This window comes from Augochlora pura, chromosome 2, assembly GCF_028453695.1.
Source record: "Augochlora pura isolate Apur16 chromosome 2, APUR_v2.2.1, whole genome shotgun sequence".
NCBI classification, from domain to species: domain Eukaryota; kingdom Metazoa; phylum Arthropoda; class Insecta; order Hymenoptera; family Halictidae; genus Augochlora; species Augochlora pura.
In genome coordinates, this window is record NC_135773.1 from 23701794 (window position 1) to 23727765 (window position 25972).

Sequence of the window (25972 nt, forward strand, 5' to 3'; positions counted from 1 at the left end):
TACTGATCCACAAGTTTCAAATTCATTTTTGAAAAGAAAGATTATTTTTATCTTTAAGAACTTCTTCAGGTTTCATCGTGAAAGCTATACTCTACTGTAAAATAATACGGTAAACGCTTCGACAATGTGTATTCTTTTATATCTTCATAAACATTTAAACGTTCGAAAAGAGCCAGACGTAAATTTCAACATAAGCTGCGCTCATTCGACACAGTGTAGCGCCGCAGTCTCCGGTAGAAATATATTGCGCAGGCTAATACGGTGAGTCCAATATGTTAGTAGTCGTTGGATATTTGTTTTAACAACCACTAAAGGTTCTGACAGTAAATACTGCGATAAATCACGATAATAAGTCTTACGGGTGAACGCAAAGTGAATGTTACCCGCGGAGAGGCACCGCCGACATCTCTCGCGAAGCTATTTTGTCAATAAAAGAACGAAATCGACGTCCCGGCTTTCTTTTTTTCCCGATTTTCGAAAGGAAACGCGGCAGTCTGTCGTGACTAATTAGATTTTGCTACGGATTCGTTGTTTTTCAAATACATTGATAAACGTCCGAGAAAATCAATGAGTTCAGTCTAACCAGCCCTCTTTAAACAATATTTAAAAACGGAAGATAAGAATTCTATAGAATCATTTTGTTCAAGTATTATTCGCACAGCTTACGAGATCAAAGCAGAGAATATTGTCTGGGAATTTGGTTTCTTTTCAAAACAATGTTGTAAGCTGCTAGCGATGGATAAGAACGACTCTCGAGTTCTTGTATTAGGGAATTCGAAAAATAAAATTAAAATACGACGAACGATATTAAAATATATCGTGAAATTTTTCTTCCGTTAAACGGTCGATGCGGCTGTAAATGCTGCATCGCCCTAGGAATGTCGCCGTTGTCGCACCCGATATATCGTTCTCTGTTAAAGGTAATAAGGAAAAAGTCGTCGCGAGAAACCGCGAAGGAGCTGCCCAAGAAACTGAAGAAACCGCGCAGAAAAACAGACACGAAGATCAAGAAGACCGAAGAATCGAAGGAGCCGACGGAGACGAAGGCGAAGGAAGTCGTCCCGGCCGAAACAACGGACAAGAAGCAAGAACACGAAGAAAAATAACATAGACTGCTTGAAACGCTATAAATGCTGCATCAAATTCGGTGCCGTTTAAAAATTATAGGCTGATTGTTCGTAGCTCGATCAATTTTTCTCAAACCCGACGAACCTGATCTCTGCGACCTATTTATCTCCGCCCCTGTTTTTTAAACGTTTAATCTAGGAACAATCGATTTTCTACCATGTACACGTGCATTTGTATCGAACGTTTAAAACAGCAAAATAAAGCAGCTAATTTTCTTAATTATAGACGGTAAATAATTTGTCCGTGGCAAAGATTTCCGATTAGCGTGGCGCGGCGAGGCGAGTCTCCAGCAAAATGGCGGAACATTTTTCCGACGGAAACGCCTCGCGATAACAGTTTCCCAGTTTAGAGAAGAATTTCGCCTTTCTATCTCTCGTAACAGACATTAGAGAAATGCGTTTGAACGTGATGCTTTATCAAACGTCCAGTGTTTCGGAATCACTTGTATAACGGGTGTCCTTCGTTTGTCTACGATAAATTATTTCGTCCGGATACTATTGTTTCTAAATCGAAGAACTTTGATACCTAATAATGGCGTGCAATTCTATGATAAATCATAATTTGTACAATTTATCGTTGGCCACCGATGATCGACACAAACTGTAGAAAACTTTCATCTCTGCCGATTTCTATATTGATGTAATATAATAATTCAACTGACCGGTATGAACAAAATCCGGTCACCGGGGAATGTCAAGGCGTTTTGGCACGCCGACGTCACAATCGATAACATCCGTCGCTAAAACGATAACTTGGCGCGAAAGTGGCGGTAATCGCGCGCGGCCGCTTCGAATGAAACACCTTGTACGCACGGGCCGCCTCTGTTACGGCTTGCTCTAAAATCGTTAAGAATATTGGCCGCCGCCGCGCCGGTAAACACGATAACAACACTTGCCTTCGGGATATTCTTCACCGACTGTGTTCGCCCGCGATTTTGAACATATACTTTTTTTTTCGGCAATCACGCGAACTTTCTAATGCTATTACTCACCGGTCTGTTACACTATGATAAGATTACGGTTGGTGGACACTGGTGCACCACGGTAGCAGCTCGTCGAAAGACGAAAGTCGCAAATGCTGACGCAACGTGCAACGATAGTTGAGTTTGATTTCCAGCCGTGCACCGAGGAATTTCTCATGGGGGTCGAGAATGTTGCCGCGTGTCTCTATACCGACCACCGATTTAGTTTTGTTTGTTAATAAACCTAGACCGTGAACCCGGCGCGACCACGGTATCGTTTTAATATTTCGAGCTTGCGCGATGCCGAAAATTGCGACGAAATTTTTGCGAAATTACTAAATTTACTCGCGAGAAAATCGTTGGAACAAAGAGAATGATTTTCCTAAGCGAGTTAGTGGTATTATGGCTACCGTTTGCAGGGCAACAAAATCACCATAAATGCTCGTTTGTAGCGCGACCAATCATTTTAACGACTCCTGAAGGTGGTCAGAGAGACTATGCCAGTTCATTATAATGTCTTACTGGGAAAGAAGAACTTCCGTTAAATCCGTTATAAGCTCGGTTTTATGCCGTTCCGTTGTTACGCTTCGTATTACCAATGGTGGCCATGCATGCATCAGTGTCCACTAATCTGCAAAATGAGACAATGTGAAGATCGTTTGCTATGAATCTTCTATAGAAGATGAATAATAATAATACGTGTATTTCGTTAAACGTATAACGTCTAAATGACACCCTAATTCGCTTGGAAAAGCTGAACGTTTCCAACCATTTGCGCAAGTCGCCTTCTCCTCAATGATTTTCTATAAATGACGAAAGACCACGTCGATGTCGCGTGCACTGTTAAACGATTTTTACAATTTCGTTTTTAAGGATAACATTTTTGAAGGGAAGGTTCGGTCACTCGTCCAAGGTGAACAACATGCCTATATTATGTATCTTGTCAATTAACTGTTTGATATTTCATCTATAAAACAAGATGAAAGAACGACCGTTGTTGCATCATAACCGATTCACTCTGAACGATAATTTTGTCCTTTAGAAACGATGCAGTGGCTGTTGATTATTTCAGGTTATGTCAGGTTACGTGTCCTATCATAAAATCGACTGGGCAGCGAGCACGACAAGAAACGTGCTAAAATCCACGAAATCCATTTAGTAGAAACTGCAGAAAAAGTGTTTCAGCTGATAAAGAGGCCGGAATAATAGCCGTTCGTTTACAGAACGAAATCCTATTGCCGTGAAAAAACGTGGACGGACTGGCGAACGAAATTCAATCTACTAAATCACGGATCAACGAGACAACAGATCGCGGGTTTTACCACTCTGCTTAAATGTTGCCAATCTATCTTCGCTCGAGTTCCGGTCTGAAAAAACAGTAGGACTGAGTACAACTTCATTCGATATCCTTAGAAGATAGTGTTACGCTCGCACCGGCCCATATTCCATTTCCACCATTTCGTTGCAAAACTACCGTGGTATTTCGTTACGTTGCTCTGCCCCGAGTTAAATAACACCTATCGACAATTGTTCTCCGCGAAATTCTTCGTGATAGCGAACAAGGAGAACAGACGGCGTGAATAATCGTCCAATTACTTTTCGCCGTACGCTAATCTTTCGTTCGCCTAATTGTTTGCTCGCCCTATGTAATAGCAGCGACGAGATAAACGTTGCTAATACGCAGATTACGGAATACGCTGAAACAAGCTGAATTTCCAAATGATATTTATTTCGTTTATATTTTTTTTCTTTATTTTAATGTCGGGTCTCTGAAACCATTATTTCCTCGTAGAATCGATTTTTACTCGTTTTCTGTATTATTTACTTATTCTTATTCGTTAAATATAAAAATACATTCGACGCATTTTAATATGTATTATTAAGAATATCGTATCATCGATATCAATGCAATATATAATTTAAGATGTGTACATGAACAATGAATAAATTATTTATCTATTCATCGTTGTACAGTTAAAAAAAATGAAATCTGTATTTCCTACACAGTATTCTTCAAATTGTACGGATTTAATCAAATATTAGTACGAGAGAGAACCTAACGAGGGCGTTAGTGGCGTTTTCTTGAAAATACCATTAGGGTATTTTTCTCATATTATTATATCGTTATATTATTTGTACATTTCTTTTACTCATATATATTTCAGATGCAAATAGCTAAAAATACAATCCTTTTTATTCTGAGCATGTATATATAACTGCTGGTCACAATAGGCATCTTATGTAAATGTATGTACGCCCAAAGCACGTAAAAATTTAAATAACGATATACAATAGATATCGAATACACGAAATATACGAAGTAATGATTAACATTGATTCTATTGTACATAATAATATTACATAGAAAAACATAGAAAAACAATAGAAAATGCAGTCATACTAATACACTGTGATTTTTTACTTACAAAAATGGTGGAAGTTCTGCGGAGGATAATTTGGTAACCAAGATCTCAATGTATCTGAACAAACATCTCTTTTTCCTTTTCCATTTTTTCGTTTCTCAACTCTTCTTAGTTCCAACATTTCTTCTGTAGTTTAATGAACATTCACTTTGCTAATGATCTGAGAATCTATACGACTTTAAGCTAATTACTTCACGAGCCAGCACACGAGCAACCAAAATCAAATTTAAATACAGAATGTCACATCATAGAGGGAGCACCGATAGAGGCACTAGTAGCCGTACCGGTGCTGCCGCCTAACAATAAAGAGTGTAGCATAATTCATCGACTCCATTTTATCTTGTCGAGAGAAGCCTTTGTCGTAACGTGCTCGACACATTACAGTTCCGTAAAGTACTGTTTTATTCGTGAATATTTTAATAAAATCGACTTCTGCTTGGACTCACTCGTGGTAATGCAAAACAGTGTTTAAGTCGGTGAAACGTAAAAGTGTAAAATTGTTTAAGCAATTTTAATTTTTTCCACGGTATGTCAGAGGGCGAGGCTACAGCATCGCAGAAGAAACAGCAGCCATTTCAGCAACAGCCAGAAATCGGAGTAGGCTTGATGGCAAACATGGCATGGCAATATCCCTCGCCAAACAATTTACACAACATGTTCCCTCCATATTCAGGGTAAAAATCTTTTATAATACTTTTTATATTCTGATGCTCTCGCTCGTTATACAATGGGCTGAATGAGTCAGACGTGGACGTGTCAATCCTGAAACAACGCAGTTTTCGGAACATGTTACAGGAAGGAAAATTCTAGATTGATTTTCTATTTGTTATCGAAAGAAAATTTCGTTTCGATCGAATTGAGAAATAACTTCGGATAAATAAATTGTAACCGTAGGCGTATACGATCTATATATCGAGAAATTGATTGATGCATTTAAAAAAGTACAACGGCTGACCTAATTTTAAAGCAAGATATAGAACTCAAATATATATATAGATATAATTTATATATATATATGTATATATATATATATATATATATCTATAAATTTCTAACAAATTTGTATTATTTAATAAATACATTGTTATAAGACAAAATTTAAGCCCAGCCACATTTCTAAACATTATCTGTTCTTTATTTTAGACAATTGTATGGACCTGGATACCAAGGTGTACCTCATCAGGGGCAAATATTTAATTACTATCATACAATGATGCCTGGATATGGACAACCTTTTAATCCACAGCAAATGCAACAACAGCAGCATCAACAACAGCAACAACAGCAGCCACAGCAACAGCAGGCTCAACAACAGGGCAACAATCAAGGGAAACAACTTCATCAACAGCCTCCTGTACCTGGGACACCAATGTCTCTAGAGGACGAATCGGATCTTCCTCCTCTTCCGCCGGGACCACCTCCATCTGTTCCTCAATCGCAACAGCACAATAATCAAGTGCAGCAAACCATGCAGCCTCATCCAGGATACATGTACAATTCCTTTCCTTATGGAAACTGGAACGGAATGCACAGTGACATGTCTCGTAAGTTTTCCCTGATATGTAAAAATAGAATCTTATAAATTTGAAAAATGTTTAACAATGCTTGTACTTTGGTTTCAGAATACAACAATCAAATTCGCTTCAACTTACAAAACAAGAAGAATGGTATGCCCTTTACTCCATCCAGCAATAGTGGGGCTGCAAAGAAAAAACGTAAGCGGAACAAAAACTTAGCAGCACAATTCAACAATAGCTTTCAGGCGAACAGTTCCACGACTACTTTTGTACCGGGTCCCAATTTGAAGACAGAACTACCACCCCTACCCCCTGCACAGCGCGAGGTAGCAGCTCCTCCTCCACCGACTGAAGAATCCCCTGCTCCTTCTAAACCTGCTACTACCACTGTTAACACAACTCCTAGTGCTGGTACACCAGCGGTAGGTACTACTCCCTCTGTTGTGACAACTCCCAGCCCTGTCGGAGATTGGCCTGACAGCTTGAAGAACTACGTGAACAGATGCTACGAAAAATGCAAAGCAGCAGTGGATAAGGATCAAGTCGAGATTATATTAAAGGGAAAGATTACACGCGCTGCGAACGATGGCTCGCTATGGGTGAAGGATTGGGACCAAGAACCATTACCTAGCATCCACAGCGAACGCATGACAATGACAATCAAACCTCAGAAACCGGCGTTAAAGTTGAACAATTTGGCGAATCCGCTGATCACTGCACAGGGAGGCTTGCGCAAGCCAGGCCTCTCTACTTCTCTTGGGGCTCGGCTTGGTGCGCGTCTCTCTGTCAGTCATAAAAGGTCGAGATCAAGATCGCGAACTAGATCTAGATCAAGATCCAGATCGAAGTCAAGATCAAGGTCGAGGTCCAGATCGAAGTCGAGATCGCGTTCCAACACACGTAGTCCACCATCTCGAAAGTACAGACGTAGCACATCGTCGTCGTCCAACGTTAGCGATCACGACTACAAGTCGTTAAAAACGAAAAAATCTACTAAAAGCAAACAAAATCACAGCAGCAAGAAAACAAAGAAGACTAAACAGATGAAATCACATTTCTATTCAGAGTTTGGTTTAGCTACAGGAAACACCGAGGAACTAGGATCCAAGGAGAAACTGCAACAACGCGCTGCAAGATTCAACGACAGTATTTCCAGGACCGTCAGCAATGGTGTTAAAGATGATACCTCGGCAGAATTTGACTTAACCGGTCTTCACATTGTTGGCACATGCAAGGATATAGAAAAACCGTATCTGCGGCTAACATCTGTAAGATAATGTTTCATTAATGTTATGTTTCACCTATGTGAACATAACGTGGACATGTTCAATATTTTTTCTATTTACGTGTTACAGGCTCCAGCTCCCTCCGCTGTACGTCCGGTAAGTGTACTTCAAAATTCTTTGGCACATGTCAAGAAACGTTGGGTGGCTGAACAAGACTATAGATATGCTTGCGATCAACTTAAATCCATTCGGCAAGATCTTACCGTCCAAGGTATCAGAGATGCATTTACAGTCCATGTGTATGAGACGCATGCCCGTGTAGCTCTAGAAAAAGGCGATCATGAAGAGTTCAATCAATGCCAGACACAGCTAAGGATGCTGTATCAAGATGTTGGCGGAGAAAATCGGTGTGAATTTATCGCATACCGAATACTGTATTATATTTTTACGAAAAATTCCCAAGGTAAGGAACACGCTCTGGAAACGTTCAGAAATTTATCTAAATAAGGCAATTAATTATACTTTTTGGTTGCAGATTTAACAACAATTTTAGCCGCTTTATCGAAAGAAGACAAAAACGACGAGTGCATAAAGCATGCATTGAAAGTACGGTCAGCTTGGTGGTTGGGCAACTTCCATGCTTTCTTCAAACTGTATGCAGTCGCCCCGAGAATGGCGGCCTTCCTAATGGATTGGTTTGTTGCAAGAGAACGCAAGAATGCATTGAAGTGCATGCTAAAGTCGTACGTACTAAACATTTTGTTAGTCATTATCCATTTATATTTCTTAAAGCATCTTCAAACCGCATTTGACAGCATTTTACGAACGTTAATACTATTAACACATCTCCCTTTACAGATCACATTTAATAAGCTTATTTCTTGTATTGTCTTAAAATGATCAATGTTACATTATTTTTCTTTTTTTTCTAAATGTTTAATATCTCGTAGAATAGTGACACATTGGAAGCTATATCTTTTCTTTACATTCAAAATAATTAATTTCGTTGACTTGGAAATATTAGTTCAGTAATATTCATAAAACTATAAATTATTTCGCTTTCCAGATATGAATAAATGAAACATATCATTAGCGCATAGTTATGAAATATATTTCCATATATCTACTGGAAATATATTTATCATCGTCATAATTAATTGTCCATTTCTACAAATTGTCAATTTAAATTTCTACAGGTATATATCGTTTTGCAGAAAAGGGTGGAAGAGTGAACAATTTTTTTTTTCATCATATGTAATCATATAAAGATTTCTCTGTTACAGGGCATCGTAGCTGAAAAATAATTATTCTTATATATATATACATATATTTTCAATAACTATTTCGATCACTATTATAATTTCTAATGAACACGCGAATCAAATACACTTATCTAATGATACATTTCTTCTACTGTTTAGCTACCGGCAAAATTTGGCGGTTGATTTCGTCGTAGCAGAATTGGCCTTTGAATCTTTGGACAAGTTTTATGAATTTGTCAATGAATTCGGGTTGGTTTATGCTGATCCTGAACACCATCTAATCGACTGCAAGACAAGCAGTGGTTCTCTAGGTGCTTGGTAAAAGCAACATCACTCTCTAGTTTCTCTTGGAAGCCACATAAACAAATCGATTATTCCTCATCGTGCACACTGATAGGCGCAAGTCCTCCTCGTGCACGTGCACTATATACACGTCGTCCTGTTACGATGATTCTTCTCGCTGTTCTCTTTACGATCATTGTTCTTCGTTGATCGACGTAAATCGGTCGAGCAACAATCTTGTATATGAGAATCCTTCCCACGATTGATCTATACATAATAGAAATCTCAATCTCGACCCGCCATAACATGGTAACGTTTATGTTACGTTACGTATTCGTGGGTTTGATCAAACTGTACAAAGAATAAGGGTGATTGGTTTCCGGTCATTCGCAACTACCTCAATTCGAACTCGGTATGAAACCGGGCTTGTAGCGAACTAAGAAAACGAGAAAACATTTTAAAGAAGGAAGGAAACAACGAATCGTCTTTCGGAGGAACCAAGTTCTCGTTGATTCAAGCTTCGAGTACTTCGATAAGCCAAGTCCCTCCCGTTCGTTGATCGTTGCGTGTGTTATCACTTGTCGTCTCTGGTAAATTGTGTAAACGCCTTTTTAAATGCATCCCGCAACGGAACCGGAATTTTTTAAACCTGGTTGCCAGTCCTTTCGCCCGATTGAGAATGTGCTTCACGGTTTACCTCGCTGGGGAGCTTCGGGATTCTATGGATGAAGGAAGTAAAGAGGTGGGAGTCGACAGAACCGAATCGTGCGGATATGAAGAATGGCATCAGGCCGTGGACTGCGAGTCTTCAGGAGTTTTTTTTTGTAAGATCGAGAAGCCCGAAAGAATACAGGCATGCTGGGTAAAATTTTCGTGGTGAAGAAGAGAAGGAAGACCAGCCTCAACGGAGATCGACGGGTTGTGCCTTTATTGTGGATACGATACAAGGCATTGACTCTGTGAATATAGTTGGCGTTACGTGTTCAAAGATCGACGGCTAGGAACTTTTGATCGGGACAAATCTATCTGGCGTCGAGTCGCCAATCGCGTGTGATATAAGTGTTTTATTTTTATCTTTTTAAGTGTTTATCGCAGGACAATGTTTTTCTTCTCCATTAATTAAATCTTCGTTATCAATTCTCGGCTCTCGAGAATGTTCTCTCTATTCCTCTGCCCATATGGAAACCGCATCGGGTACACATCGTCATAATTAGGAGAAGAAAGAAAGGAACATTTTTCATTGTATGAATGCATTCGAGCATGGGTACTGTGTATAATAAATTATTTAATTTTTCGAATGTTATATTACTTTTTAATGCGTTATACACTGGAACCTAACGGATTTACAGGGAATCTGTTGTAAATTGAAATAAAATGTTTTATTATGTTGTAATTTGAACCTCCTCGCGACCTGAATATTATAGGAAAGTAATGGCGAAGTTATTTCTATATTCGTTAAACATTATTACTTTGCTAATTCGATAACGTATTCGTGGTAGTCCGTAAAAAGTGTTAATCGTATAATATCGTTAATTTTCTGACTCGCCATTTTAATAAAATTGTATGATTGATTAAATGTATACACATTCATAAGGTACAACCGATTGCACAGAATATAATCATATAATACATGACAGTCGGCATTAGAAGAGCAAAACTCTTTGGTTTGTGTTTTCTGCACAATCGTATAAAAAATAAAGAAATTAACACAGAAGGAAAAAATGTTGATGTAATACTAATACGTAGTTTAAAATTAAAGGATACTCTCCAGAACAAAAAAAAACATGATGTAATCACTATTGTTCTTAATCAAATTCGTAGATTTGATGAAATTGAATATTGCATCAAGTAGCACAATGCTATTGTTACTAACAGTATTAAATATCCTTTAGAAGGACCTTTCTTACTTTCTTGGTTCATTCATTGTGCAGTTTTAAAAAATTCTCAATAAAATTGTGCGAAGCTACGTTAAAGCTGCTGTCATTCAAATTCAATATTATACAAATATTCAGGTTTCATATATTTTTCTTTTTATATTTTTTCTTGCTAAATCATACACATATATGCATATATATATGTGTACGAATTGATCGCTACATTGTGAAATGCATATAATAATTATATATATTCCAAACATTCTTACAGAACGATCAAGCTCGCTTTTCAATAAAATTTAACACAATAAATAACAGAAATTAAATACTGCCATAACAAAGAAATCGAAAGTACAGAATTTCAAATTACAAATACTTTATAATAACGTGACAAGACGATGTTTCTCTTTCACTCCACCGAACATAAATATTCCGTAAAATAAACGCGCGATTTACGAAAATCCTTGGGTTCCCGCGAATTGATTGGTAATACTTTCAAGAAAAAGTTCGTGTAAAAGACAAGGACCGAAGTCGTATAACGACGTGTTGCAAGTTACAAAGTGCGTAATAACCTTATGTATTGCGACGTTTCCAATAGTTCAATTTGTGTAAATTTAAATTCCATGTATACCATCACCGTCTTCCAAAACTAGCGTGTCACTGCTTCAACAGTACACAAACGGGATTAAATAACAGCTGTGCTTGCGTTACAAAAATTACGATAATATGCAACGTTTGTTACAGTGCTAAGCAACAGTGTGGCAAAATTGATTTGACTTTGCAACAAATAATTATGCTCCGTTCTATGTTACAACATTAATAAGATCCAGTCTGAACATGTTGTAACACTTCGACTATCCGCTCACCCATATGTACAAATCAAAAGTCCGTTCTCCAACATAAAACATGAATAAAGATACGACACGACAAAGTTTAAAAGACGGTCAACGTATATCATAATTCTTAGCGCGCGTATTGGCTGACGTAATATAGTTATTACCAGACTACAGAGGTCCATTCGTAGCAAACATCAACCTAAACAGAACATCAACAAAAGAAAATAAATTGCTTTTATCTCCGTATCTTCTAAATTGATTTAGAAAAATGTAAACTCCCATGAATATCTGCAGTCTAGCTATCACTTACATATTACTTAAATAAAAAAATGTTAACAATACGATGAAACAGTAGTTCCACGGAGAAAATCAGGGGCTACCGACACTCGGACAGCAATTTATACGGACAAAGACACGAAACTGTTATACTGCGTAATGTTGCGTTTCAGGATGTCTGCACAGGGCCCCAAAACTCTTTCGAACCTTGCCCTATCCAGTTTTACACATTTCAAAGGACCACGTGCCACAACTGTCGCAGCCCTTGGCCTGTCTAACAACAGTGCGATCTCACCTGAAATGAATAGCTAAGGTAAAACACCTATTTCTACTACAAGTACATGAAACACATTTTCTGCGCAAGATCATATCTTCGAGCCTACCGAAATAATCAGACGGTCCTAAACGACCCACTTCTGCCGGTTCTTCGTTCTCCGAACGCTGTTGCAGGACCACAGCAGTGCCCTCTACAATTATATAAAAGTCCTCGCCGGGTTCACCCTGTCGAACTATCGTCTCGCCATCATCAAATGCTACGGGTTCCAAAGCATCGGCTACCGTCAGCCGTTCCCACTTATCCAGAGATTCTAAACATAGACCAGTCATTATGTAATCTATTTTTAAACGATATCGTCCACAATATGAACTTGGTAGTAACGGCATAGAGTGAGAGAAAATTGGAATCAACTGTAATATACTACTTTTCAGCAATACATCTTAAGGTCGTGAAAAGTCAGAGGTGGTTCCCTTTTTCTGCATCCCTTTTTTTATATAGACTCATAAGCTGTTACTTATTATCCTGCTGTGTCCATTTCCTTGTTTAGGCATGTTTCCACTCACCTAAAATAGATACTCTAGAAAGGAATTCTTCGTACATCTTTCGCTTTCTTATGGTGGAGCCCATGAGGATTCTGCGATAAGAATCTCTATCGATGCCCCACAACTTAACGTCCGTTTTCGCTCGTACGGTCGCAGCCCGGGGTGTGCCATAGATAAGAGCCAATTCGCCAAAACTTCCGCCTTCTCTGATCGTGGTGGCAAGCTCCCCGTTGACAAATATTTCAACTTCCCCTTGATCGATCACGTAGAAATTGTCTCCCTCGTCCCCTAATGAAGAGCGTAATACAATTTTCAGATAAATTACCGTACATAATCGTTTCAACAAAACTCTATTGTATATCAAGCGATGCGTCATAAATAGGAGACACTTAAGTGGATCCTTTGACGAGGCCACTTAACCTTTATGCTACCCAACAAGTAATTAACCCTCGAACGTTCGAGCGTTCAACATTATTACCGAAGACTAAGGGTTTTACGACCCTCCCCCTACAATTTTAGAACTAAATAAGTTTAATGCTGAAACTAGGAAACTTGAGAAGACAAATCGAACGATGTGATTCTGTCGAAATGCGAGCAAAATAAAATCATTCGTCGAGCTTAGTAGAAAGCAACAGTGTACAAAGGCAATTATTATATAAGATGTTTTCATCTGCCAATAATGCAAAATATTCATGGAGCTACATATGTAGGACGCTCAACGAATAAATAGATCCGCAGTAATAGAGTGTTGCTATCTGAAGACTGCAAAACCGGCGAGAATTATTCGAAGAAAACGAGATCCTCTAATTCTAGTTCTAAAATCAATTTTAAAAAAACTTGTTAATTTTCGGTAAGTTATATAGCAAGCTGGCCCATTAAATTTTAATAATACTACCTTGTCGAATAATTGCCTCGCCGGGCAAGAACGTGACTGGAAACATAGCATCGAATATGTCGGAACGTTCATTCTCGTCTAAGTGAGCGAAAAGGACGTTCTTAGCGATGGCCTTGCTCAAAGCAGCCATCGTCTTGTAATCCTTAGGCACGACCTTCTTGACATAACTGGTCGCGTCCTCCTCGGAGACCGGCTCCGCGGAGATTCCACCCCTGCGTCTCGGCACTTGAGGACCTTGCTGACCCGCGGGTATGTCTTCTGTGTCCTCTGGACTGGTCGCGATCTGTTGCTTGGCATCGTGGGCTTGTTCCTAAAAAACGTAGCAAAGTCGATTAATTGAAAAAAAAAGAAATACATCATCGAATAAATACTTTAATTAAATAAAATTATTATACCCATTCATAAATATTCTATAAATATATTGAAACGTTCACTTTAAATCGTTGTTATTATTATAGCGCTAATATGGTTCTACTTGACCGGCACATCGTAACGATAGGATCATTCTAGTTGTTTTGTAGCACAGTAACCGCGATACTATGCACAAAATCAATATCGCCTTTTTTTTATTTGATTTTTCTAAACAAAAGCGATCACGACAACGTCAAGACCGCCGATAGGAAGTGGGGGAGGGACGAAGGGAGAGAGAATAGTAACAGGCTTTTATGAGTCAATTTTGTTTACACATGCGCGGAATAATTACGCGCCCTTCCCCTAATGAAATTACATGCTTCTTGAAATTTCCTGAGCGCGCAGGATGCCTCAGGTGAATACAGGTATAGGGATTCCTCTTTCTTCAAAGAGAACCACTTCAAAATGATTTTAAAATAACAACGAACTCGTGTTTTCGAATACATTAAATTATAATAACTTCAAATAATTTATTTTTAAATTATGAACCTAAAAAATGATTGAAGAACGCGGACCAATATCAACGACAAATTATTTTAGTCTCTTCACAGTGGAAACGGTGAGGAATGTTCACGTTTTACCGTAGGAAGTTCGACAAGGCTCGTTGTAAAATTATACGAGCACGCGGAGAAAATGTTACACGATATACAAACGGCGAGTATGGCTGAAGAAGGTTGGCAAATAATGCCATAGGTCACTTGGCGTTTTCACGGATGAACGGCGGTCTCGTATAGTAAACGCCTTCATAAAAAAAACATCAACTTCCATAGGATTTGAGAAATCTTTCATTTCCCTTCAGTCGTTCGGATCAGTTTCATAATAATCATTGCGAACGTCTGGGCGGCATTGAATACCGAGAACAACGAACGTGATACATGTAAGTCCGTCCACAGATGCTTGAATTCCACCGCCGCCTCCCTCCCCCCTTCCTTCCGGCATCGATCACTAATTTTCTTTTCAGAACACGATAGCCAAGGGGCTAATAGTCCGCAGAGCTAAACATTCATTTGTGAATTAATAATATTAATAATGCTTTCACGGTCGGTAATACACGACAGGGGTACTCCTAATTACATTATCCTTGTATAATATTTTCATGCATCGTCCTCCCACAGTGTTCCAAGCTTTGGCATGTTCGCTGTTTTAACTCTCGTGCTTCCTCAAAATTAGTTGTCCAAAAATACCTTATAGTGTTTGTATTTTATTCATAATCTCATATTTCAAAGCAATACGCGCGACTGCAACACAGCGATGAGATAAATAATGAATTTTACAATATCTAAAATGAAAAAACTAGTCAGGCTATAATTTTAAATTGGTCCGAAGATAAAAGATAAAAATAGCTCTCATTTAATCGTTCAATTTAACCAATTCCTTGCGTATGGTGTATTATAGTTTGTGTATACGGAAACGTTAAAATAACACTATCTCGTGACGAACAGTCGAACTACACTCTAACAATAGCATCGAATTAAAAGGACAATGTCAAGACTAAACGGTCAATGGTCTTAGCACGTGGTGAAACAGCAGTAAACCTGTAGCTAATTGGGTTAAAAAAATACTATGACAAGACCCTTCATCGTATATTTACCCTGTCTTTAATTTAAATATTTACAATTTTCTGTAAAACTGTCTTTTAAAGTTTTTCGAACGGTATAAAATATATTTTCTTAAAACCCAACAATTTACGTAGATCTATAAAGCATTCCAAGCACAGATAAAAAAATCTCAAATATTCCTATTCTTTTTAACAGTGAACCGGAAATGTTTCATTGGAAAATGTATGGATCAAAATCGAAATTTTCGAGACCCACGTAACAAGACGAAACCGCGATTCCACTTATCTCAGAAGTAGTATCTATTTAAAGAATCCTCTGAGAAAGAAATTCCGAAAACATTTCAACTGAATGTTTTCATCTAAATAATTTAAAGAAAAAAATCAGACGATCTCATAGTTACTTTGGTAAATAGCAAGATCCACGCGTGCGATCATACCTCATCCATTATTTATCCAAATACGAGCCGATAGGGCAGAATGATTTTACGTTAAATATATCCCCTTCGCTGGCGGCACGTCACGCACACGCACGCACACGACGCTCCAGTTTCGGAAGCGGAAGTTATACCGGAGGAGAGCAAACTTTTTCACAGTCAAAAGTTACGAACGGAACTAAACCGACTGCGCGAGGCGCGCGAGAGGACGGATCGCGTCTGATCGCGACGTCCCGCGCCGCGGCGCTTCGGAATTTTCTAAGGCCTCGCCAAATTCGATTAATACGACAACGATCTTTCGCGGCACGGCGCTCTGCGTGATGCTAGAGGGGGTTAGGGAGGGGTTGCTTGTATCGTACCGCTCAAGGAAATGTGGTACAATATTCCTAGGAATTATCGAAAAATCTAAAGCACCTTTTTTACTTCCTCTTTACGTAGTCGGTCACGTGACGTGAAAGTTGATTTCAAAATTAGTCACTCAAACGACTAATTCAGTATAGAACACTTAATTTATAATTTTGCATAAGTCTTACACAGTTTTTTTAGTCAGAGAATGTCCGCTCTTATATATAAAACTACTCTTATTTCTTTTGTTGATATTATATGAGACTTTTGTCAAAATTCTAAATATTCAAAGGTGAAAATTGAAACAGAATATTTCATAGCATTTTGAGAAATAGAAAAATTCATGTTTTATCCTACTTAATGTTTTAGGTTTCGTTTATAATATGCGATTCGTCAGAACAATACGATGTAACATGCTTTTATGATGTTCGCGATTAAATCGATCGAAAATCAGCGCGAACGAATCGTGGAGCCGTGCCGCCACGGGATGCAACGTACTTCCGACGTTGACAAAAATTTCCGTCGCAACACGTCCCATTTGCACATGTCGAGGACGTCGCGACGGAACGCGTTACACACAGACTTTCGTGGCTGTTGGCTAAGGTTGCGCGCCTCGTTATATTTCGAGCGTACTTCTATATTTAGAGCGTGCCCTATACAGAGTGTTCGTCGTGACGGTCTCCGTGGTTTTCTTAAGTTTTCATGATCATTAGATAAAAGATACCATGGCGACAATTGTAGTTTACTGTCATTTATTTATTGAATGGTTATTAGGTGAAGAACGAGCGAAACGAGACAAAGACACCATGGAATTCGACCAGAATATTTAACGGATGAACAAGGAAATGAAAAAGTAGTGAACATGTCTTTGCTAATGACAGGTTAATAATTATAACGACCATTTTGTACATTGCGCGTACCAATGTATGTTATGGCGTGCACCTGATTCCGTATGATTTAAATCTTCCCGCGCGTTACCATGCGCGTGGTTCACGGAAAAATGGTAAATGGTATCGATCATTCCCGCCCGATGTCCTGCATTATACGGACCGCAAGAAGGGGAGGGCCACCTAAATCTCTCCGTTGTTTTCGAAGATACGAAAATCCTGTCAAGGCCGGCGTGCTGTATAGTTCGAGCGAAAAATAAGAATGCACTTGTCGTAAATAGCCCGTTGGTTACAGTAAAGCTTGAATTTATTTATCAGAATACATTGTCTCGTGTAATAAGTAAAAATAAACTTAAAATAACAATACAACAAAGCAGCTTATTCTAAACTATATTCATTGTTTATCTCAAAAAATACATCCGTCAAGTATGAAACCAATCCATCAACACCTCTTCCAAATTGTCTACTTTTGTTTACAAGCTAAAGAAATAGTAGAGAGAACTTGCTGTGCATTATTTGCTTTCTTAAGCGCACTATATCTAGATACCAGTACTGATAAAAAACGAGAAAGTACGTAGTAACGATTCTAGTAATTGTCTTGTACCAATTTCTTATCACGAACCCTTTATATACTTCCAGATTGCATGTGTTTGCAAAAATACACTTCGCGCCAAATTTTCAAATCGTTAAAAGATCGATTTTCTAGTGCACAATTAACGCTGGCCGTATTTTAATGCAAATTCACGAAAATTTAATTGGACAGAATAAAACTATATTTAATTTCATCTTTTCATTCAATAAGTCCTCCCAAAGCCAGTCTACTGTGAAAAATAACAATTTTGAGCAAATATTCGTGAATTTAATAATTTACTGAAATAAAATCATATTTATTCTTTTCCAACAATATTAAGGAATTATTATAGTAGTAATAGGTATTAATCATACTTCTCAAACTCTGTTGTATTTTGTTTGTATATACATATATTCTGTATATGATACGTATAGACATGCATATACAAGCTATACGCGCACACGAGTGTGTGTGTGTGAGTATTTGTATACAAAATAAATAAAATTTACATTCTGCATGGATTTATTGCTCTCCTATTTAATTGTTCAGAGACTTTATAGTTTACAGAACGATGCGATACATTCTCCATCGTCGAGTAGAACTCAAACGAGTAGACAAAATGAAATCCGAGGTTATTTACAGGCATTGTGATTCAATACATACCCGTTCTAGTTTCTGGAAATACTCCCTTAAGAAAGATATGGGATTTTCAGGACGCCCCACGCACAATTGCACTATACAGTCTTTTAAAACTTGTTGAATATTGTGTCTTTGCACGTATTCCTCGCACTCTCTTAAACTTTGTTCTTCCTCAAGATTCGCCGCCATATTGATGCCCGAAAACGAATACCTTCTCAACGATTCCGTTCCCAATAGAGAACGACGGATGCAATTTTTCGTGTCTACAACTCGACTTCTTAATCCGAACAATATTTGCAGGTTTTACACGAGCGTTATCATGCATTGTTTGATACGCCGTCAACACCAGGGAAATATATGTCTCGTAGCAATAATTATTAATCAAATATAACGCCATCGACGTTGTGCGCCTACGCAGTTTGTTATAAAAACATTAAACGTTTCATTCGTAAGTTACATCAAATATTTTTAATTTTTCTGCGAGTAATTCCAAAAATTTGTAATTAATCATTGTAAGTAGTTTAATTTTACAAATAGTTATCTATGAATTAAAAAAAGAAAAATATATGTTTCAAAATTCAAATCTGTATTTTGACAGCCATGTTATATTAATCTCAATATAACTTAAACAATTTAAAAGTAATGTATGAGATTTAAAACACTAAGGTATAACATTGAAATAAACAATTTTTGTTTACATTTTGTAAATAAAAAGAATGAATACCCTTTTTTATCCAATAAAGAAAATTTATTCAATCAATTGCTGAAAGATAAGTTGGCATAATTTACAGAATGTGGCAATACCCGTGACAGTCATACAAGGGAACAGGCTTTTTAAAAAATATCTGAATCGTCTTTTGTTAACTTCTAACAATAATATATTTTAAAACATATTGTCAATGGGAGGATAGACATTATAACACATAAACTATATTTAAAATATAAGATAAGAATGTTTTGTGTCCTTTTTTTACTTTTAGCAACCAGTAATTCTGTAATCCCATATCGATCTAAAGCTATTATGAAATCAATTTTTTTTTATATCATTTTATGGTATATAGAGAGATATGGAATTTCAGAATAACAAGTCATTTTTAACTTAAAGCTTATTATTTAGAAAACGCATGGCCATGTTCTCCTATTTACATCAATATTGCTGAATAACATAGAATGACTTGATATACCTATATAATTGTTCTCATACATTGTAGAATCCATTAAAATACTGTACATTATACAGTACTATTAAATTTAAAAGAAATTTGGATAAAAAAAGCCGCAATGACAATAATCTTCCTAATGATGAATATCTTTATCCAAGTGTTTAACATTTTTTTCTTTTCATTAAATTAAAAATTATAGAATGGATTCTTCAATGATTAAGTTTTGAGAAAGGAAGATTAATGTTAAACAACTATAAATAGCATTATATCCAACTTTTGCAGATCAGCTTCAAATTCTCTGGCTTATGTTACCTATACAATGTAATTGTGCAGTTGTTTTTTTATTATAGTCTAAATTTAACTATAGAATGCTTGCGATGCACATATATAATAGAAAACAGTAATGCCATTATGGAACATTGTAACATATCTTGCACTTAATAAATAACACACAGTTATAATTGCTTTCTGAGTGTAATGACATGAGTCAATACATGGATGCTCTTGGATACAGTTTCATTGTATTTGCAAATCTAACAAGTGGACGCCTATAAATAGTATTTCTCGGTACTTGCATACTGAACTATTTTGGCCCTTGCTAACAATATTATAGTTTATAAAAACTCACCGCGATGCATCTGTAATTAAATTCAGTAGTGAGTTCTATTTATTTATTTCTTTATTTTACCATACGTGTGTGGTCATTTTCTAAATAAAGAACATAAAAAACCCGTTGTTCGCGCAGGATACTAGAAAACAATGCAATACAATAAAGTGATGCTTGTTTTCCTAGAGTGCCTTTCAATTACAATTAAATTACCATAATAATTTCCGTATATCTCCATAGTAATTACCATATTAAGTTTTTCAAAGTTTTGGACAATGGTAACGCTCTTATCATTTAGACTAGGAGAATCAATTGGTGAAAATGAATTATAATTCCTATTGTATTATATATAATCGTATAGGCACTTTCTACGAGTAACTGGAGACCCTTAAAATGTGCAATGCAAATTAAACATCTGTCAATCTCCGTACAATTAAATTAAATGTCGTATGATCGATCGATAGACTGTATACAAGTGTTCAACTGTAAGCGTATACAGTTTCCATTACTTTCTGAGATGATTATGATAAAATTCCCGTAAAATTTGAACGATAGGAATTGTGTATTATGATTAATACAAAGTGCAGTTTGTGTTCTAAACAGCATTCCTTTTTTTTCTTCATCCAATGTACATTTATTGCTCTAAATATAATTGTAAATTGGTAGATTAATTGCACAGAGTGTGGTATTAGTTTTGAAAATTACCTCCCATAATTAGTAACGTTAGAACTTTTATAGAGAAAGAGAAGAATAGAGATTTTTGTAACGCAATAACAAAAATTTATATATATCAAAATTCTTCGGCGCAAGAACAATTAAAAAAGCTTAAAAAGCATAATTGATCTGTAGACTTTATGATTTAGAATATGCTTTTAACTTAATATTGTAAATATAGACACGGAATTTCTTGCACTGCTGCTGATTTCTATGAAATAATTGACAAACGAATTATTCACAATATCATTTGTATGTTTGCTCCCTGTGTGATCTATTCTTTCTTGTTTACGCATTATTAAATAAATCTTTTTAAATAGATGGCCACAGTGGTCTAATGATACTACTTATTGCTATTAGGTTTTTCCTCCACGATTTTTTTATCTCATTGAATTAATACTGATTTAAAATTAATATTAGACTAATATAATCTCATATTTCTGTGTTCAACGCAAGATAAAATTTTTTTTAGTAAAATGTATGCCGCGGCATTAGATGCATAAAACTTGCTGTTCTAATGAACTATACAATTTCGATGCATTTTTATAACTTATTATTAATTACACTTTGTTCATGGTTTTTAAGGCACCAGATACACGTGAAAAGTAACTCAACACATGAATATATATGAAACATTGCTTAAAGAAGATTGCTTTATCTTCGGAACTTAAAAATCATGAACGAGCGTTTTAATAAGTTTTTAATTCCGACTTAATGTTTCCACTTTTTGATGTAATAAATGCACGTTTTTCATATTATAAGAATATCCTTTAAAACAATATGCTTTCAAAAGTAAAGCAGCTACGCTTTCGAAATTAGCTTAAAATGTTGCAATGAAATATCGACTTCCTATAAACTTCTAATTTATCAGTATAAAAAAATAAATAGCAGTGCTTAATTAATCGCAAAGTATATAACGATATATATGTATATATACATAAATAATATACATCTAGCAATTGATATTACTATCTACATAATGGTACATCGGTATCCGTCAAAAATAAAAACGGAAGCATTTAAAAAAACAATATTATATGTAATTTTTCAGAAAACATAAACATATTTCCACTGGGGAATTGACTAGTATTTGACATGTCTTTGTTCTAGTTCATTAATCATTATTATTTCTGTACGTCTATGTAATTATATGAATATTGAACAATGATCCATGTTTTGCATTATTGGCGATAATACTTACTTCAATCTTATGGTGTAGTTGACGTTAAAAAGGTTGGGTCTACCGCAGCAACTTTTGCGGTTAAGAACGCATGCATACAGAACAATAAATTCTGCAGCTGAGAACATTCCAATTCCTACAAATAATGGAAAAGCAGGTTAATAAATGGACTTCGTTACTTCGTGTGCATTTTCAAAGCCGAATAATACCTTCGTCTCAATTCCGATACTATCCGGTTCTTGAAAGTGTAACTTTAACCTGCTCTTTCCGTCGTCACTAGATCCCCTCAATTGGGAAAATTTATAACGCCATACGACTTCTCCAATATCTTCATAAGAAAGCGTGAAGCCTTGTGTCCATTCTAATGTTAACCCTGCACTTCTTCCATTAAACGTGACAGGAAATGTTTTACTCTGAAATAAAATATGCATTTAACAAGAAGACTAACAAATATTTTTAACGTTACCTTTACAGTTTTCATGTAAAATTTAATACAAACTTTTAAATGCGTAACAGCTGAACACACTGCGGTGTGCCATGCTGCTTCAACTCTTAAAAGTTCTTGCCTAGTTTCAACACTTAAATATCGTGGCGGCTTTCCGGGACTTTGAGCTAAGAAACAGTGCTGTCTTTCATCCACATTTTCAGATTCTCTCATTACTCGGAACATCGTTTGGTAGACTTTAAAAGTTAATGCACACCGAGACCAGTCGCCTATGTTGCACTAATGAAGAAACCGCATATTATTTAATTACCTCGTTCGATTTAAAAACATAGTGTATCTCGGTTTATACGTACGGGAGGTGTCTCAAATAACAATAAATCAGGTCCTTTTAGTGCCAGAAATCTTGGTCTATAGCTCTGCCATGGCTGATTACTATTGCTCACCGCTTCATTTACCCATCCCATATATTCTATACGTTCACCCACCCCGAAATTCCGATTATATAATTTCATCTAAAAACGTTTAGAAATACATTATTTTAATGATTGACTTACAGAATTAGTAAAGCTGTAAATAACAAATGTTCTTCACCTGTAAATGCGTTAAACCAGTAATGTTATCAGTAATATACTTTAACCATTGACTTAGGATGGCACTATCATCACAGTGAATTACACCAGTGCGTGCACCATTCAATCCTCTCACTTCAAATGCATTTCTTCTGAGTTTATCTGTCCCAAATATGTATCTTGTTACATATGCCATCATTAGCGGAACTGAAAATTTATAACATTATTCTTTTCATTCTCAGCACTTTAACATGAATAAGCAAGTTTAAAAAAAATTGATAAAAATATCGCAACCTGTTATAACGTCCACCCATTTTTTAGATTGTATCGAGGTTACAGATGCATTTGAACTCTGTCTACTGTGGCCACACCTGGGACTGCCACCCTGTCTATTGGGTGAGAGCCATTCATCTTCTGACCCACCATTTGGAACATTATCCAACTTCTCTTCTTTTTCTACAAAGAATGTTATAATGTTAAAATGATATCACAAAATTACAAGGAGCATAGGTGTGTATTACACATAATGTTCTGGTTACCATTTTTTTGTAGAAATGGTTTAGCTGCTCTATAATGTTTCACTGTTAAAACAATGATGTCACCAGCATTCCTCAGGATGTTCACAGCATCATCATGATTACATGCAGTTATGTATTCTCCATTCACTATATTTGAATAAAATATTAATCCATATTTAATCGATTGATATTATGATCTTCTGATTGTTGAATGTTTCAATACTGATATCATATCATAATCCAAATGGAAACAAGCTATACACAAAAGAAAAAATACATACCTTTAATAATTGCATCTCCTACGAACAATTGGCCACACTGATCAGCAGCTTGGCCTTTGTAAATTCTAGATATAAGGACAGGAAGCTTATGTTCTGCTCCTCCTTTTATACTTAATCCTAAGCCTCCAACTTTCTGTCTGGTGATTTGCACCATTCGTTCCTTAGCATCCAATGGTGGCTTATTATGATTCACTGCCTGCTAGAAATCATTGTCACATTTTATGTATCATTTGTTTCTTATAGCTGTACTGTAGATATTTCACGATTGTTATTAAAATATAAAAAGAATTAGATAAACTGAACATTACCTCTAAATCTTCTCTCTGAAGTTTCAGAACTTCCATGGACAAATGTAAACACATTGGTATTGGCTTGCTTTTCCCATCGCTAACGCTTACCATTCCTGTCCTCACCTATTTCAAAATAATACAAATTTTTTAATACTTCCTGTTTAAAAAATGGTTCTATACTATGTATTTAAATCCTTTACTTCCAGTAATGAAATTCATACAAAATATTTTATAGTAACATTCAAACAAGATAATTGAATTTTTAATTTAAATTCCATATTAAGTTATCTTGGTCTAAGAAAATATAATATAAATATATTTTGTAATTGTGTATATTATTTTCATTAATTTTATTATATTGATCATGGAGCAGCTTCTATACAATATTTAATCGAAAAATGTTACATCGAATTCAACATTGAAATAATTTACGTGAAGTTCCCAATCAAATAAAATCGATTTCCGTGTTCATTCTGACGCTGAAACGAGCACAGAGTTGAATTGGAACGCGTTTCCAAGATAATATAAAAAGACGTACTAATATTAGGACTCGAAATGTCAATAATTCCATCTTGAAAGACCTAATTCTCTGTGACTTAATACTTTTCGATTATCTGGATATTACGAATAATTTTTAACAATTCAAAGTTCTATAATCGAAAATACAAATCATCGAACAATTCAGTAGCGTGTACCATGATTTCGTTCGGTTGTCATTTGATCCCTTAATAACTAGCTTTTAATTAACTATATTATACGTATTGATTTTTGAAAATTCATTTTGCTAATAAGTTTGATCGTTCATACTATTCGATATATAAAATTCCTTGTTCGCTTTAATTTACGTAAATTCATAGACGAAACTGTACATTTATGTAATGTATCTGCAGTCCAGCATTAATTGTATCGTCGAAAAGAGTTTTCCATTATTTCAAATTGGCTGCCACTAATAAAAAAAACCTATAAACGGGACACAGTGTTTGCAATTACCATGCAATAAAACAGCACGAGACAAAATGTTTATGCACCATTGTTTCTTGCTTCAAATTGGCAATGCGATCTTCAACATGTCACTTACAGTAAAAATGATTTACAATCAGTCACTGGTTCTCGTAGATTTTCGCAAAACGAAGCGACGCGAACCATTTCTTCTCACACAGTGTTTTACCAAATGAATGTTAACAATCTAAACGAAAGGTCAAAGTATGTATGAAAACTTTTCTCTGTCACTATACATTGCGACGTCGACGCTTTCGACAAGAGAACACTCGAATACCTAAACGTTAGCGCAGATTCGATTCCCATCACTGAAAGTAACGAAAGCAAGACCTTGCATTTGATTTCTCACCTTCAGTTTCTGGTCAATCTTCTCCTCGATCGGAGTGCTCATTTTTGTCGCGTTGATTCTCATTATTCGATCCGATTATGCGGTCCGCGAAAACAGCTCCCCGTATTGCCAGCCGCGAATCACCGAGACCGAGAGAATTTCGGTTCTCCTCGACACCACAAGTCGCATGTTAGTTTCATACGGGTCGTCCGACACAACTGCGGCTGCTGTTCGAAGACAGTAAGATCATAACCACGGTCCTTTTTTTTTCAGGAAAAAAAAAAGGGAAAGAGGAAACGCACCGACTTACGCCGGACTAGAATACAGATGTATTTCACGACGCGGCGGGACGCTCGTACGGTATTAAAGCCGCGGGGTAGAGTGCATCGTGACTCGTGACGCTTCGAGACGTTCCGGGGGATACGAAAAGCTTGAACCGGGACGCAGAAGAATTGGAGTGGGCTAAAAGTAGCTAAAAGCCCGCGGCCGAGGCGCATCGATTTGCAGGATACATCGCGCACCGATGCCGCTTCG

The 25972-nt window shown here is 36.6% G+C and overlaps 3 protein-coding genes across 8 annotated transcripts; 1 reads left to right on the forward strand and 2 right to left on the reverse strand.

The window, feature by feature from the left end:
- Positions 1 to 4826: 4826 nt before the first annotated feature.
- LOC144477946 (leukocyte receptor cluster member 8) lies at positions 4827 to 10102 on the forward strand. Of its 2 annotated transcripts, XM_078195679.1 has the most exons (7): positions 4827 to 4963; positions 5048 to 5186; positions 5656 to 6056; positions 6135 to 7297; positions 7385 to 7718; positions 7791 to 7998; positions 8677 to 10102. In XM_078195679.1, exons 2-7 carry the CDS (start codon positions 5119 to 5121, stop codon positions 8837 to 8839), a joined length of 2337 nt encoding a protein of 778 aa, XP_078051805.1. In that variant the 5' UTR covers positions 4827 to 4963; positions 5048 to 5118; the 3' UTR covers positions 8840 to 10102. The 2 variants fall into 2 exon arrangements, with proteins under 2 accessions (XP_078051805.1, XP_078051798.1); XM_078195672.1 differs by lacking the exon at positions 4827 to 4963 and having other exon boundaries at positions 5041 to 5186.
- Positions 10103 to 10806: 704 nt separating this feature from the next.
- Pka-r1 (protein kinase, cAMP-dependent, regulatory subunit type 1) lies at positions 10807 to 18767 on the reverse strand. Of its 2 annotated transcripts, none has more exons than XM_078195711.1 (5): positions 18369 to 18767; positions 13500 to 13809; positions 12626 to 12892; positions 12169 to 12372; positions 10807 to 12080 (listed from the first exon to the last, which is right to left on the reverse strand). In XM_078195711.1, the coding sequence occupies exons 1-5, from the start codon at positions 18531 to 18533 to the stop codon at positions 11908 to 11910; spliced, it is 1119 nt and encodes a 372-aa protein (XP_078051837.1). In that variant the 5' UTR covers positions 18534 to 18767; the 3' UTR covers positions 10807 to 11907. The 2 variants fall into 2 exon arrangements, with proteins under 2 accessions (XP_078051837.1, XP_078051841.1); XM_078195715.1 differs by lacking the exon at positions 18369 to 18767 and adding an exon at positions 15906 to 16119.
- Positions 18768 to 20598: 1831 nt separating this feature from the next.
- Syn2 (Syntrophin-like 2) lies at positions 20599 to 25863 on the reverse strand. 4 transcript variants are annotated; one of them, XM_078195696.1, is made up of 11 exons: positions 25741 to 25863; positions 25460 to 25665; positions 24130 to 24234; positions 23822 to 24020; positions 23562 to 23687; positions 23317 to 23478; positions 23045 to 23229; positions 22807 to 22965; positions 22508 to 22732; positions 22218 to 22421; positions 20599 to 22144 (listed from the first exon to the last, which is right to left on the reverse strand). In XM_078195696.1, exons 2-11 carry the CDS (start codon positions 25520 to 25522, stop codon positions 22037 to 22039), a joined length of 1536 nt encoding a protein of 511 aa, XP_078051822.1. In that variant the 5' UTR covers positions 25523 to 25665; positions 25741 to 25863; the 3' UTR covers positions 20599 to 22036. The 4 variants fall into 4 exon arrangements, with proteins under 4 accessions (XP_078051822.1, XP_078051826.1, XP_078051830.1 ...); XM_078195700.1 differs by having other exon boundaries at positions 20599 to 21039; positions 22030 to 22144; positions 25460 to 25863; XM_078195704.1 differs by having other exon boundaries at positions 23822 to 24017; positions 25460 to 25863.
- Positions 25864 to 25972: the final 109 nt, after the last annotated feature.